The sequence below is a fragment of the Canis lupus genome, chromosome 25 (genome assembly GCF_048164855.1).
Source record: "Canis lupus baileyi chromosome 25, mCanLup2.hap1, whole genome shotgun sequence".
Classification (NCBI taxonomy): Eukaryota; Metazoa; Chordata; class Mammalia; order Carnivora; family Canidae; genus Canis; species Canis lupus.
In genome coordinates, this window is record NC_132862.1 from 37,217,810 (window position 1) to 37,231,955 (window position 14,146).

The following is a 14,146-nucleotide window of genomic DNA, read 5'->3' on the forward strand; positions in this document are numbered from 1 at the left end:
TTTTCATTTCTAACAAGCTTCCAGGTGAAGTCCAAATGGTGGTCCAGTGAGGCAGACAGCCTTTGAGGGCCCCCAGTGATCCCTGCATCCCGATATTTACACCTTGTGTAAATTCCTCTCAGAGCATGGGCTGGACTACGTGACTCACTTTTAATGAGGCGGATAGGGCAGGAGCAATGAGATGCCATTTCTGAGATTAAGTTATAAAAAAGAATATAGCTTTTGTCTCAGGTGCACTCTTTCTCTTGGGCCACTTGCTCTGCAGGAAGCCAGCTGTCCTGTCCTGAGGCAGCCCAGTGGAAAGATTCATGTGATGAGATACTGATGAGGCTACTGGCCCACAGCTGAGGCCAAGAATTGTGGCCTGTGAGGGACAGAGACTTTGGAAGGTGTGTGGAAATGGATCATCTCCTAGTCAAGTCTCCAGATAAGAACACAGCCCTGCTGACAGCTTGACTGGTATTTCATGACAGACCTTGAGCTAGAGGCACCCTGCTACATTCTGCACCTAGATTACTGGCCCATGGAAACTGGGTGATCATAAATGTTTGCTCTTTTAAGCCTTTAAATTATTGGGTTTTTTAAAGGATTTTATTTCTTTGAGAGACAATGACAGCATGAGCAGGGGGTGGCGGGAGCAGAGGGAGAGGGAGAAGCGGACTCCCCACTGAGCATGACTCTGGACCCTGAGATCATGACCTGAGCCAAAAGCAGATGCTTAACAGACTGAGCCACTCAGGCGCCCCAAGCCACTAAGTTTTAGGGTGATTTGTCAAGCCGTAGTAGATAGAATATTTATATTATAGATAGTTTTAGAAGTATAAATACTTCTGAAAACCAGGGTTTTAAATGAGTTACTACATGCCAAGCAGTTAGAATAGTGGTGGGCTCGTAGTAACTATTTGATTAGTAACATGACTATATATCCCTTGTCCTGGCATAAATATCAAAAGCTCCCCTTTTCCTTTCTTTTTTTAAGATTTTATTTATTTATTTGAGAGCAAGAGTGAGAGAGAGCACGAGCAAGAGGGAGAAGTTGAAGGAGAAGAAGACTCCCTGCTGAACCGGGAGCCCGATGCAGGACTCAATTCCAGGATCCTGGGATTATTACCTGAGCAGAAGGCAGATGCTTAACGGACAGAGCCATTCAGACACCCTAAAAGCTCCCCTTTCACACTCATAGTAATCTTGTTTGGATAATTTTTTCATGATCTATCAAAAAACATCTGCTTATTTATTTATAGCATAGACTTAGGAGGGAAAAAAATAGAGGTAAACAAAATGAGGAAGAAAGAACAAAGCAAATGCAGGACAGGAAAAGGTAAAGTTCTCAATCACTGAGCTTTTGCTGTATGCGTTCCTTTATTCCTCTACCACTTCCTTCTCTTACCCAATTTGATAGCTGTGATATTCCAGTGATACGTTTTTGCTTCATCAGCACAGAGACAGCTGGATCCCTGAGAATCTGTCCACGATTCCACCTGGTATTTATCTGATGTAGCCAGATTAGTCTGAACCTACAGATGTTTAAGAAATAAAGGGTCTGAGTACAGGAAACAACCCACAGAGGCTTAGGGAAATGTGGGGGTGAAGACACATCTCATCTCTTTTCCAGGGACATCTGCTTCCTGTATCCCCAGATCTTACCCTGATGCAGTCCTTTAGATAATTGAAGATGGTGGCAGTAAGGCGAAAGGATTCCCCACGAACTACTGAGTAAGGGAGAGTCAGGTCAACAAAGAATGGCTTGAAAGCAGTCAGTCCAACAGTAGGTGAAAGACCAAAGCCGCTGGACTGGGAGGTACAAAAAGTCATGGCCTTCCACTCAGTGATGGTATCAGGAACTGTAAGATGGACAGCCTCCTTCCCTGAGTCACTGTGAGGACACAAGAACCCAAGTGAGGTACATAGCAGGAGGAGAACATTGTGAATTAAGCTATAGATATTCACTGCCAAAGTCATTTTTTGTTGTTGCTGATGGTGGAGGAATATAAAAAGCCAACTGAACTGAGGAACATGCAAATCTCAGAGTGTGAACCTTCAAGTAGGTGGCTAGGAATATGGAGAAAGGGGGTACTTGAGTATGTGAGGGGGTGAGTGAGTAAAGGTGGGCACATGTGTGCAAACATATCTGAAAGAGGCCAGTGCCCTCTGAATCTGTGAGGTGATATCTCATTGGGGTTTTGAGTTGCTTATCTCTGATGATTAGTGATATTGAGCATCTTTTCATGGGGCTGCTGGACACATGTGCCTTGGGATGAGATGGGGCTTGTCATTATGTCATTCGTTCATGGATAATGAGCAGGTAAGGGGCGCCTGGGTGGCTCAGTGGTTGGGCGACTGCCTTCTGCTCAAAGTGTGATCCTTGAGTACTGGGATCAAGTCCTGCATTGGGTCCCCTGCAGGGAGTCTGCTTCTCCTTCTGACTATGTCTCTGCCTCTCTCTGTGTCTTCCATGAATAAGTAAATAAAATCTTCAAAAAAAAAAAAGAGTCTGCCTTCAGCTTCAGTCATGATCCCAGGGTCCTGGGATAGAGCTCCACATCAGGCTCTCTGCTCAGTGGGGAGCCTGCTTCTCCCTCTCCCTCTGCCTGCTGCTCTGCCTATTTGTGCTCTTTCTCTCTCTGTCAAATAAATAAAATTGTAGAGAAAAAATCAGGTAAGCAGTGAGCAGGAATTGATGTCAACATGTGCCTTTATATTTGTTGGACCTGGACTCAGAATGTGCTGTCTGCACTGTGTAAATGTGGAGACATGTGAGTTTGTTTTGGAGGATTGTCTATAATTCCCTAAGAATTCAGGGAAAGAAGCAATTTCCCATATCACCATTAAACTTTCTTTGCTTGAGACTTAGATTCATTAGAAATGATCTGAGTGTGAGTTCTCTGCAGTACCTTTGAAGCATCACTTACCCAATAGGAAACAGATCCCAGAGCCAGGTCTCCGGGAAGTACTGGCGGACCTGAGAGTCCTCTGACTGAAGTGATGAAGAAGATGATGACTCAGAATTCACTGTACCAATATTATAATTTGCTAAGGAAAACAAAAATAAGGGAATTGGGGGGAAACGGAAGACTTCTGTTGTAAGATAACTTGAGTCCAAACTACTAGGAAGAAATTTAGAGGGAAACAGAGAACATCCAGTCAGAGACAAGAGGGAAGGACCTCTGAAGAACTGACTAGTCATAAGGCCATCAGGGGGAAGTGACAGATGAGGAGATTTGGCCAGGGGATGAAGAAGTAAGGAATTCAGGCTTCAAAAGCTCTCCCCTGGGAGAGAGATCTCCCTACCTGCTTCTATGACCCACAGCCCATTGCTGTCCTGAAGCTAGAGGCTCAGTGCAGGGACAGAGTTTCAAGTGCCATGATTTAAACATCTCAGAGGATCCACAGGTCACACAGGTAGCTTACCTTCACCCATTGAAAAGCTGTATTCCAGAGGCTGGTGAATGCAATCTACTGGCTTCTTAATTTTGGCATTGGACAGTATTTTCAGGCCCATGCCCTGATAGGCACCAAAGAAACCAGAGTGAAGTGTTAAGGTGGTCCCTTCCCTTACCACCAGGGCAACTGCCTAGGAATTCCACTCCCTGAGGACTGATATTCTTTTCCTATTAATTGTGAGACTGGTGGTTAATACCCAATACTCAGCCACCAAGGTGTGTTCACTTCTGTCAGCTAATGTGAAAGGCTTTCAATTTTTTAAATATATACTTTGCAAAATGATCACCACAAAAAGTCTAGTTAACATCCATCACCATACATCGTTACAAAAAAAAATTTTTCTTGTGATGAGCACTTTGAAGATCTATTCTTTAGCAACTTTCAAATATGCAGTGCAATGTCAACCATGATGTCACCATGCTGTACATTACATCCCCAGGACTTATTTATTTTATAACTGGATGTCTGAACCTTTTGACAACCTTCACTCATTTTGCCCACCCCAGACCCCCTGCCTCTGGCAACCACCAAATTATTCTGTGTATCCATTAGCTTGGTTTTGCTGTTGTTGTCATTGATTTTTAGATTCCACATATAAGTGAGGTTGTATGGTATTTGTCTTTCTCTGACTTTTTTCACTTAGCAGAATACCCTCAGGATCTATCCATGTTGTCACAAATGGCAAGATTTCATTCCTTTTTATGGCTGAATTGTATTCCACTTATTTTATTGTCAAATATGTTTAATGCTTCTTCCAAATATTAGTCACTGTGTCCTTACTATTTAATTTAGACTGAACTTTCTGAGGGCAGGCGTCAAATCAGCTCAGCCAATTCAACAAAAATACATTGAGTGTTAGGAAGGGTCAGTCATTAGAGAGACTACAAAGCTGAACAAGACATGGTTCCTTCAGAGACTTCCCGATCAGCTTTGGGCCATAGATCCCCAACTTCTGCTCACACATAAAGGACTCAATTTCTACTCATGTAGTATTTTTTATAATAATGTTAAGAGACCCCTGGTCTACTTTCCTCATTTTTCCTTCTTGATTGATCCCATGGAAATCAGTTTGCTTAGGGACAGAGAGAGGCTGAACACAGCCTCTCACAGTGGCTCTCTTCCAATGCAATTGCACAAATGGGACCCTAGTTCAAGCATAAGGACCAAGGGAAACTACTTCACACATCAGGAGTTTCTTCCAAGATTTTATCCTTCAGTGCCCACATGAGTCCCTCATTTTTTTTAGATATGGATTTTCCTTCCTCACCTCACCCCACCACCATTGTTTCTATAAGAACAATGGGTGAGAACATCTACCTGGAAAAGATGGAAAAGGTCCATGCCTTCAGAGAACCAAGGCCTCCACATAGCTGAGAGGGGCTGAGGAGCATACCAGGGGCCAGACACTGGACACTCATCATATTCAGCCACCTGATAGGGGTAGTGGCCATACCAGAATGAGAACATCCTATAGACCTGAAATACGAGAGGAAAAGGAAATAAACTACTGACAAAGTGAAATCAGTTGAAAAATTTCTCTCAGAGTCTCGTGCCATAGTTCACCGCTCTTGTAATATTTCTCTTCATTACTCCAGAATTCTTCCTGTATTTGTTCCACCATAATCCTTTCCTTACTTTTTTTTTTAAGTAGGCTCCACACCCAGCATGGAGTCCAAGGTGGAACTTGAACTCAAGACCCAAGACCAAGACCTGAGCTGACATCAAGAGTTGAACACTTAACCAACTAAGCCTCCCAGGCACCCTACCCCTTCCCTATCTTTTAAATTTTCATCTCTCTCTTACTTTTTTCAATAATATTTCACCCTTATCCCCTATCACACCTTTTCTACCTCTATGTCCACATGAACCATGCCTTTCTCACTATTGTTTTACCTTCACTTCCACACCAGCTTTCCTACCACCTTACAGTGGTACACTATTTCCCTCAGATTTTCTTTCCCACTCCCTGAAATCCATCTTCTATTCTAATTCAATCAAACTGTCTTCTCTGCCAAATCCCTCTTCCCCATCCATTAGCAGACTGCTCACAGAGTTGTTGCTTAGCTCTCTCTCCGGCCTAAGCAGTGAGACACTCTCATCCACAGCCCGGACTGCACACAGCGATCCAGGAGCTGCCTGTAGCTGTAGTTCCACATCTGCTCCTGGAAGCTGCTTGGAAGGTGAGAAGCCAAGGGAAACCTGCAGAAAGGGAAATGATAACTTGTGGATCAGGTCAGCCTGGAGAGGAAGAGAAACCATGTAATCTGGATCATCAGCCAATATGCCCCAACTCCGGTGTTCAAGACAATTCACTCACTTTTATACTGATTTTTTTTTTTTTTGTAAAGTCTAGCCCTTTTAGAACACACATCTTGTGGTATAATTGGAAAAAGTAAGCAGCATAGCACAGAATAATATAGAAAGTTTAAGAGACAAAAACTAGAAAGAAAGAATAGCCAAATAGAATATACAATTTCCCAGCAGGGACTTCTTCTTTTTTTTCTTTTAAATATTTTATTTATTCATGAGAGACACAGAGAGAGAGGCAGAGACACAGGCAGAGGGAGAAGCAGGCTCCATGCGGGGAGCCTGATGTAGGACTCGATCCCGGGACCCCGGGATCACGCCCTGAGCCAAAGGCAGATGCCCAACCTCTGAGCCACCCAGATGCCTCTCCCAGCAGGACTTCTTTTTTTTTTTTTTTCCCAGCAGGACTTCTTAAAAAGAAGCAGGAGATAGATTTCAGCAAAACATACTGAAAATATAAATACAATAATGACATTGACTTCAATATGATCTTATTTCCCTGCATCTGCCTGATTTCCAACCCCAGCATACACATCTCTATGCCCAGACCTTTTCTTCAGCTTCCTCAACTGCCATTTTACCTGATTGTCAAAACACATCTCTACTGAGAACTGAATTTTGTCAGCTATAATGCCTCCACTGGGAAAAATGGCATAGACCACTAGGGAAGGATCAGGGGCTAGTCTGGAATTGAAGGTCAATGAGAGGGAGAAGGAGCCTTTCATTCCTGAAAAAGAAAAGAGAATACACAGAGATGAGAATGCACACTTGTCGACCAATAATCTCCAACCACATGCCTGCTCTTCTCATTGGGCCAGCTATAGGCCTTGTAGTACAAGTTACTTCCCATTTTCCTGTCCTCCTGTGGTTATCACTAGTGTCCTGTTCTTGTTGCTTCTTCTTTTGCTTCTAGTATAACAATATTTCCTGGAAGTTCAAAATATCCTTGGTCTTTCAACAGAAACATGAACACTCACCTTCCTTCTCAGAGTTCAGGTGTTTCTGTCCCTCCATCTCCAAGTGCCCTTTCCCTATTAACTAAAAAAAGAAGGGGGAAAAAAAATCAACAGTACAGAAATGATAGGAGTTTAGACTTGACCCTACTCTGGAGTATCCCTGCCCTCTGTAAGGAGAGGTTCCTTTCATAGCTCCAGTGCCTGGGCCAATACTTCAGGCAGTGTCCATCAGTTTGTCAAATGTCAGATGGTGCCAAGAGTCCTGATGATTCTTCCTCCTGGGGGTCTGCCTGAGAACCACAGGGGTAGATGGGAGGAGACAAAGGTCTTACTTAGTACCTTGGGCCCAAATAGAAGAGAAACCACTCTTCACAACAGATAGCTATCTACCAATTCTTGAAGGTCTTCAGGTTTTATTCTTTTGTAATTTTAATAACATTAAGTTACCTAAAATCCATCTTCATTACCTTTTTTCTTATGATCACTTAATTAAAAATTCAACGGAAATGAGTATCCTTTAAACTACCTTGAGCTCTCTGACATTTGAGTCTCTGGAGGAGAAATCCTCTGACTTTCCTTTTCCTTCCTGTTCACTCCCTTGAAACCAAATTCAGTGAAACTTTCTAAGCAGGGCTGTCACCTCAGACTGCTGTCAACAGCTTTATAGCCAGCTCCTCAGACTCCCAGCTGACACTCAGCCCTTTTATACTAATCAGCCTGGCTACTTCTTCTGGGCCTCACCACATCCCTGTCCTGGAAGGTATTGCATGTTCTATCACCCTGACTCCTCATTCTGTTGTGTCAGGCTGATTGTTTCAGCTTGATGAAGACACTGAAATGAGTCAATGGGGAGGAGAAAAATCCTTCAGAAACTTTGAGAGGATGATAAGAGAAGAGAGATTCTGTGCCATCAAACCCAGTATTTACACAAATCTAATTCCTTACTATCACCAAGGTGACCAATAAAGCTGCTTATCTTTACACATTTCCTTCAAGCTACAAGTTATAGCTTTCCACAACAAAGCTGCTATTCATGTTAATTTTAACCTTTATCATCTATTTTAAAATATTGACCAATGAAACACCATGAAATTTATTCTGAGTCCCATACCTTCCTCCTTCTCTCCCTCCCTCACCCACCCAGCTCCCAATCAACCCTGGCCAGCAATGTTTTGTCCTTAATTCCTCATTTTATCTTCCCACACAATTTTCCTGTTTAAAATTTCTTTTTTCTCATCTCCCCTCATCCTTTGCACTTACACTGTGCAATATGCTAGCCACTAGCCACAAGTGACTGCTGGAGCCTTTGATATGTGGCTACTATAAAATACATTGAGTTTCAAAGACTTGAAACTCAGCTGAAACAAAAAATGTGAAATATCTATTAATAATTTTGATGTGGATTTCATGATCATATGTTAGGTATATATGATCATTGTTTACTTAAAAATTTTTTTTTAGTTTACTTACTTAAGGAATCTCCATACCCAATATAGGGCTTGAACTCATGACCCCAAGATCAAAAGCCACACATTCCCCCAAATGAGCCAGCCAGGTGCCCCTAAAATATATTTTTAAAATTAGTTTTACATAGGGGTGCCTGGCTGGCTCAGTCAATTAAGTGGCAGACTCTTTTTTTTTTTTTTTAAGTGGCAGACTCTTGATTTGGCTCAGATCATGATCTTGGGGTCCTGGGATGGAGTTCCAGGTCAGTCTCCATGCTCAGTGGAGAATCTGCTTGGGATTCTCTCTCTCCCTCTTCCTCTGCCCCTCCCCCTACTTGTGCATATGTCTTCTCACTTTCTCTCATAAATCAATAAATCTTTTTAAATAAATAGATTAAATTAGTTTTACCTATTCTTTTAATTTTTTAAATATGGCTTCTAAGCATTTTGAAATTACCTATGTGACTTGCATTACATCTCTAGACAGTCTATTCACCCTCTCCAGCTCACTCTCCTCATTTCCTTTCCTTCCCTAGTGCAATTTCACCAGCCCTCATTTCCCTGTCTCACATAGTAGGAGAAGATGATTTCCTGGTCAGGGTTTGCATCAGCTGGATCAATGTAATAGTCCACCAGCACTTCCTGGGGCTGGCTACATGCCAAGAGTCCACTTAGCGGGTGGATGCCAAGGAAGCTCTGAGTTGTGTTGTAGAAGGCCTGCAGGTGCAGATAATCATTTTGGTAGTAATGAGGCCTCTCTCCTGGATTATATACCAAATCTTCCATTTGGAATCTGGCCTAAGAAAAGAGAGATAGAAAAAGGCTTTTAACATATACCCCAACCATATTAAGCCCATGGACTTGTTATGGTTTTTAAACAGATCCCTCTCAATCAAATCTTCATTGCCTAAGAATGGCATGTAGATATTTTACAATAGGTCCAACCAAGGATGGTTGAGAAACTCCTCACGGCAGCATTTTGGTATATAGTGGAGTGACATAAGGGCTGAATTATAGCTATGAAGTAAGGGGCAATTATGGATGATAAACCTTCATGGACTGATGCAGAGGATATAGATAAGCATGGCTAAGATTACACAGAAATTAAAGAATACAACCTATGGATAATAAAACTAGGCATAAAAGACAACAAGATTATTATAACTTAGAGGTAGTTATTTCTAAGTAGAGTGAGAGCCTCGTGTAAAGAACTAAATTAGCCACAACACAAATTGTATGTGTTTGCTTAAGTAGTATGGCTGAATGATGGCATTAACAGCACAATTCCTCCCTCCTTGGATTAATGTCCTTTATCATATAATCTTACAATGAATGCCCTGTTAGCCTACCTGCAAGCCCACCACGTGACTTGCTGGGAATGGGATGTGAGCATAAGCAAGCTAAGTAGAGGCCTAGAAAAACCCTTGGGGAGTACACTTTTACTCCTATATCTCACTGTTGCCATAAGAATATACTCAGGACAGGGATGCCTGGGTAGCTCAGTGGTTGAGTATCTGCCTTCAGCTCAGGGCATGATCCCTGGTCCTGGGATCGAGTCCTACATCAGGTTCCCTGCAAAAAGCCTGCTTCTCCCTCTGCCAATGTCTGCCTCTCTCTCTCTCTCTGTTCTCATGAATAAATATATAAATAAAATCTTTAAAATACATATATATATATACACCCAGGACAGCTTGCCAGAGCATGGGAGACTGGCCTTCAGTCAGTTGATCCACACACATGTAAGAAAGCCCACCAAGATAAGCAGAGTGGCCTGACTACCCCAGATGCATGAGCAATAAATGCTTGTTGTATCATACTAAAGTTTTGTAGTTGTTTGTTGAGCAGCATTGTGTCACAGTCAATAACCGATGTTAGTAGCCTTCCCTATAAGTTGTCCAAAACCTAGAGTTTTCTTCTTTGTCATTTTTTTTAAGATTTATTTATTTATTTTTTTAATTTATTTATGATAGTCACAGAGAGAGAGAGAGAGAGGCAGAGACACAGGCAGAGGGAGAAGCAGGCTCCATGCACCGGGAGCCCGATGTGGGATTCGATCCTGGGTCTCCAGGATCGCGCCCTGGGCCAAAGGCAGGCGCCGAACCGCTGCGCCACCCAGAGATCCCTAAGATTTATTTATTTATTGATGAGAGACACACAGAAAGAGAGGCAGAGGCATAGGCAGAGGGAGAAGCAGGCTCCTCACAGGGAGCCCGATGTGGGACTTGACCCAGGATCATGCCCTCAGCCAAAGGCAGATGCTCAACTGATGAGCCACCCAGGCATCCCTTTTTTGTCATAGTTATGAGTAATAGACTGGGGCAGGTGGGCGGAGGAAGATAGAAGGAGGAAAATGACTTTGAATTATTTTTCCCTCCTTACTCTGATTTTAAATATAGGATCAAATAGATGGGGATATGTTGTAAGATAAGTTAGTAGAAATAACAATTTTTATCTGAAGGGTCATTTATTAGATTGACATTAAAAAAAAAAAAAACCTGGGCACCCTGGTGGCTCAGTCGGTTGTGCACACCGACTTGGTTTTGGCTCAGGTCAGGATCTTGAGGTACTGGAATTGTGCCTGGTGTTGGGCTCTGTGCTCTGTGCTCCATCCTCAGCAGGTAATCTGCTTGAGACTCTCTCTCCCTCTCCCTCTGCCCTTCCCCGTCTCATAAATAAATAAATAAAATAAAATAACACATAAATAAACAAATCCTTTTGTCAACTGGGAAGCAGGACTGGTAAGTGATGGAGATGAAATTACAAAAGAGGGAGGAGGGGAGAGAAACAAGAAATGTCTGAAGTTTTCCCTAAGGAAAGCCTTACCTCCAGAGAAATATCTCTCCCATTCCAATTTACTGTATCCAGCTTGAAGGGAGCAAGGCCATCATTGTCAGTTGTTAGGGTCTGGTTGATGGTTCCATTTATGCCATTAATCACCAAAAATACTGGATGATTCTTGAGAAGGGAGCCATCATGGCCCCTAACTCTTACCTGGGCATAAAGATTATCAGGGCATTAGAGAGTTAGGTTTAGAGTAGGTGCAAGTATAAAGTAAAGTGAGGTGATAAAAGAAACTCAAAGAATACATTTCAGGAAAGAGCCCAGAAACAGGTAAATGTGATTCAAACATTGGAAACTAACATCTATGAAGAAGGGAGAACAAATAGAAATAGCTCAGCCTGGATATTTGCCATGTAGCTAATGAAACTCTAGGACCCTTGATTTACACAGGCCCCTTCCAAGGCTCTCTGAACATTATTTTGCTTTAATTTTTTAAAACAGAGTCCCCTTTTACTCCCAAATTGTATAATCCTTAGGCCCTAAGAAAATGTGGATCACTCTTGGTCTAGAGAAAAAATGACTAAGGATGGATCTAAATGTATCTAAAAATATACAAGGTTATTCTGTGGAGCAGTTATTTGGAAGTTAAAAAATATAAGCTGAAGAGAGGGATAGATTTTTTAAGTATCAGAAAGAAGACAGGCGAGGCACCTGGCTGGCTCAGTCAGTAGAGCATGCACCTCATCTGGGGGTCATGAGTTCAAGCCCTACATTGGGCATAGAGATTACTTAAATAAATGTTTTTTTAAAAAGAAAGAAAGAAGACACTAACAAAATTTTAAGTCTCTGAAAAAACAGTTTAAGGAGCTGTAAATGGTGGGTGCCTAGGTGGCTCAGTCAATTAAGCGTCTGTTTTTGACTCAGGTCATGATCTTGGAGCCCTGGTATCAAGCCCCATGTGGGGTTTCCTGTTAAGCAGGGAGTCTGCTTTGCCCTCCCCCTCTACCCTTCCCCCATCCCCACTCATTTTCTTTCTCTCTCTCTCTCTGTCTCAAATAAATAAATAAATTTTTTTAAATGGAGCTATAAATGGCTCTCTGTTGAGGAAAATTTAACATTAATCTTGCTTAGATGAGGAGCCACACTAGATGGATAGATACCTTCCCTGCAGGTCTAAAATTCAGATTGATTGGTTGATTGATTTTTAAGATTTTATTTATTCCTGAGACACACAGAGAGAGGCAGAGACATAGGCAGAGGGAGAAGCGGACTCCTCGCAGGAGCCTGATGTGAGACTCAAACCTGGGACTCCGGAATCACACCCTGATCCAAAGGCAGACACTCAACCACTGAGGCACCCAGGAGTCCCAAATTCAAAAACTTAAACATTAGAATATGAGCCCCTGGCATTGGGAAAGGCAATAACGTCACATTAATATTCAAAACACATCTCATGAGATTAAGGGCAGCACAGCCTAAGGAATTTAGAGTATATACTCTGTATGCAAGCTGCCTGGGTTTGATCTTAATTGCCACTTACCAGCTGTATAACTTCTGGAAAATCACTTAACTTCTCTGTGCCTCAGTCTCTTCATCTGTAAAATGAGGCTAATAGTAGTGTCTACCTCATTGGATTCTATTTTTTTTTAATTATTTATTTATTTATGATAGTCACAGAGAGAGAGAGAGAGAGGCAGAGACACAGGCAGAGGGAGAAGCAGGCTCCATGCACCGGGAGCCCGACGCGGGATTCAATCCCAGGTCTCCAGGATTGCGCCCTGGGCCAAAGGCAGGCGCCAAACCGCTGCGCCACTCAGGGATCCCTACCTCATTGGATTCTAATAAAGATTAAATAAGTAAATGTGTAAAGTACTAAAAACAATGCTAAATTAGACATTATTATATGTCTACAGGAAGAAGGCAACGGTGGATGGTAAAGCATTTTTTTGTGTAGACCAAATTTTAACATACCTTCCCACTGAAGGGAAAATTGGGGTAATAAAAATTTTTGGTGTCTTCAAAGGTTATTGATCCCATTTGTGAAGAAATGTAGATATTCCGAGTAGTATTGGCCTCTACTCCTGCAGAGGGAAACAGACATAGACAACCTAAATACCTGATATCCTCATCTTCATGTTTAACATAAAATCCCTGAAAGGATGGTGCTACTGGAAATATAAAGCTGAACATATTTCTGGCCAAAGATCCAAACAAACTCCTCCTCCTCAAACTTTTGGGGAATAGGTAATGGATGACAGATTGGAATCTAGCATTTTCCTTTGACTATGAACTATGAACAGTCATTTCCAAACACTAATGAGGGTAAGTCTTAAATCCTCTGAGTAAGTCTGGAATAGCCCTTCTCCTTTCTCTTTTCTTAATGAACCAAGGAATATCCCACTTACCTGTTCCTTCTTCCACCACAATAGCCACAATATTGATGCTGTGGCTGTACATATACCCAGTGAGGTTGAAGGTAGACATGTCCACAGAAGCTGAGAAGCATCCTGCTTTGTCAGTCTAGAGACGCAATCAGGGAGAGAGAAAGAGGATGAATAACCTAACTTTTACTCTCATTTCATAATGTACCATAGAAATTCTCCCCCCCCCCAAAGATCTTATTGAGAGAGAGGCAAAGACATGGGCAGATGGAGTGGTGGGCTCCTTGCAGGGAGCCCGAAGTTGGATTCGATCCCAGGACCCCGGGATCATGACCTGGGTTGAAGGCAGACGCTCAACCACTGACCACCCAGGCATCCCTAAGAAAGAAATTCTTATCTCCATGCTCTAGTCTCTCCACCTTTAAAACAGAAAAACTCAACTATAACATAGTCTACAACTGCATATATACAATCATGAATAACTTTGAAGGTCCAAGATATGAAAGGGGGCAAAGAACCAACTGCAGGGAAGGAAAATCGTACCTTCCAAGGATTTAGGTTAATTTCTTGAGTCTGTGATAGAATTCTAAAAAAATTCATCTGTTTAGAATAAAGAAGACTTCTCTGTTCTTTGGAACTAGGGCAATAAGGGGCACCTGGTTGACTCAGTGGTTGAGCGTCTGCTTTTGGCTCAGGTCATGATCTCAGGGTCCTGGGACTAAGTCCCACATCCGGCTCCCTGCAGGGAGCCTGCTTCTCCCTCTGCCTATGTCTCTGCCTCTCTGTGTCTCTCATGAATGAATAAATAAAATCTTTAAAAAGAAAAAAAAAA

General features: G+C 42.3%; 1 protein-coding gene across 2 annotated transcripts in view; it reads right to left on the bottom strand.

Annotated features, from left to right (window-relative positions):
- A2ML1 (alpha-2-macroglobulin like 1) overlaps positions 1-13,904 on the bottom strand; it is a 30,348-nt gene extending 16,444 nt beyond the window's left edge. For both annotated transcript variants that reach the window (XM_072799123.1, XM_072799122.1), the window contains exons 1-13: positions 13,858-13,904; positions 13,339-13,453; positions 12,905-13,014; positions 10,976-11,143; positions 8,723-8,950; positions 6,729-6,789; positions 6,333-6,478; positions 5,494-5,643; positions 4,762-4,920; positions 3,412-3,505; positions 2,913-3,033; positions 1,648-1,876; positions 1,391-1,517 (exon numbers count right to left, since the gene is read on the bottom strand). In XM_072799123.1, the coding sequence (XP_072655224.1) occupies positions 1,391-1,517; positions 1,648-1,876; positions 2,913-3,033; positions 3,412-3,505; positions 4,762-4,920; positions 5,494-5,643; positions 6,333-6,478; positions 6,729-6,789; positions 8,723-8,950; positions 10,976-11,143; positions 12,905-13,014; positions 13,339-13,417 (1,672 nt within the window). In that variant the 5' untranslated portion in view covers positions 13,418-13,453; positions 13,858-13,904. The remainder of the gene's footprint in view (positions 1-1,390; positions 1,518-1,647; positions 1,877-2,912; positions 3,034-3,411; positions 3,506-4,761; positions 4,921-5,493; positions 5,644-6,332; positions 6,479-6,728; positions 6,790-8,722; positions 8,951-10,975; positions 11,144-12,904; positions 13,015-13,338; positions 13,454-13,857) is intronic.
- Between the last annotated feature and the right edge of the window lie 242 nt (positions 13,905-14,146).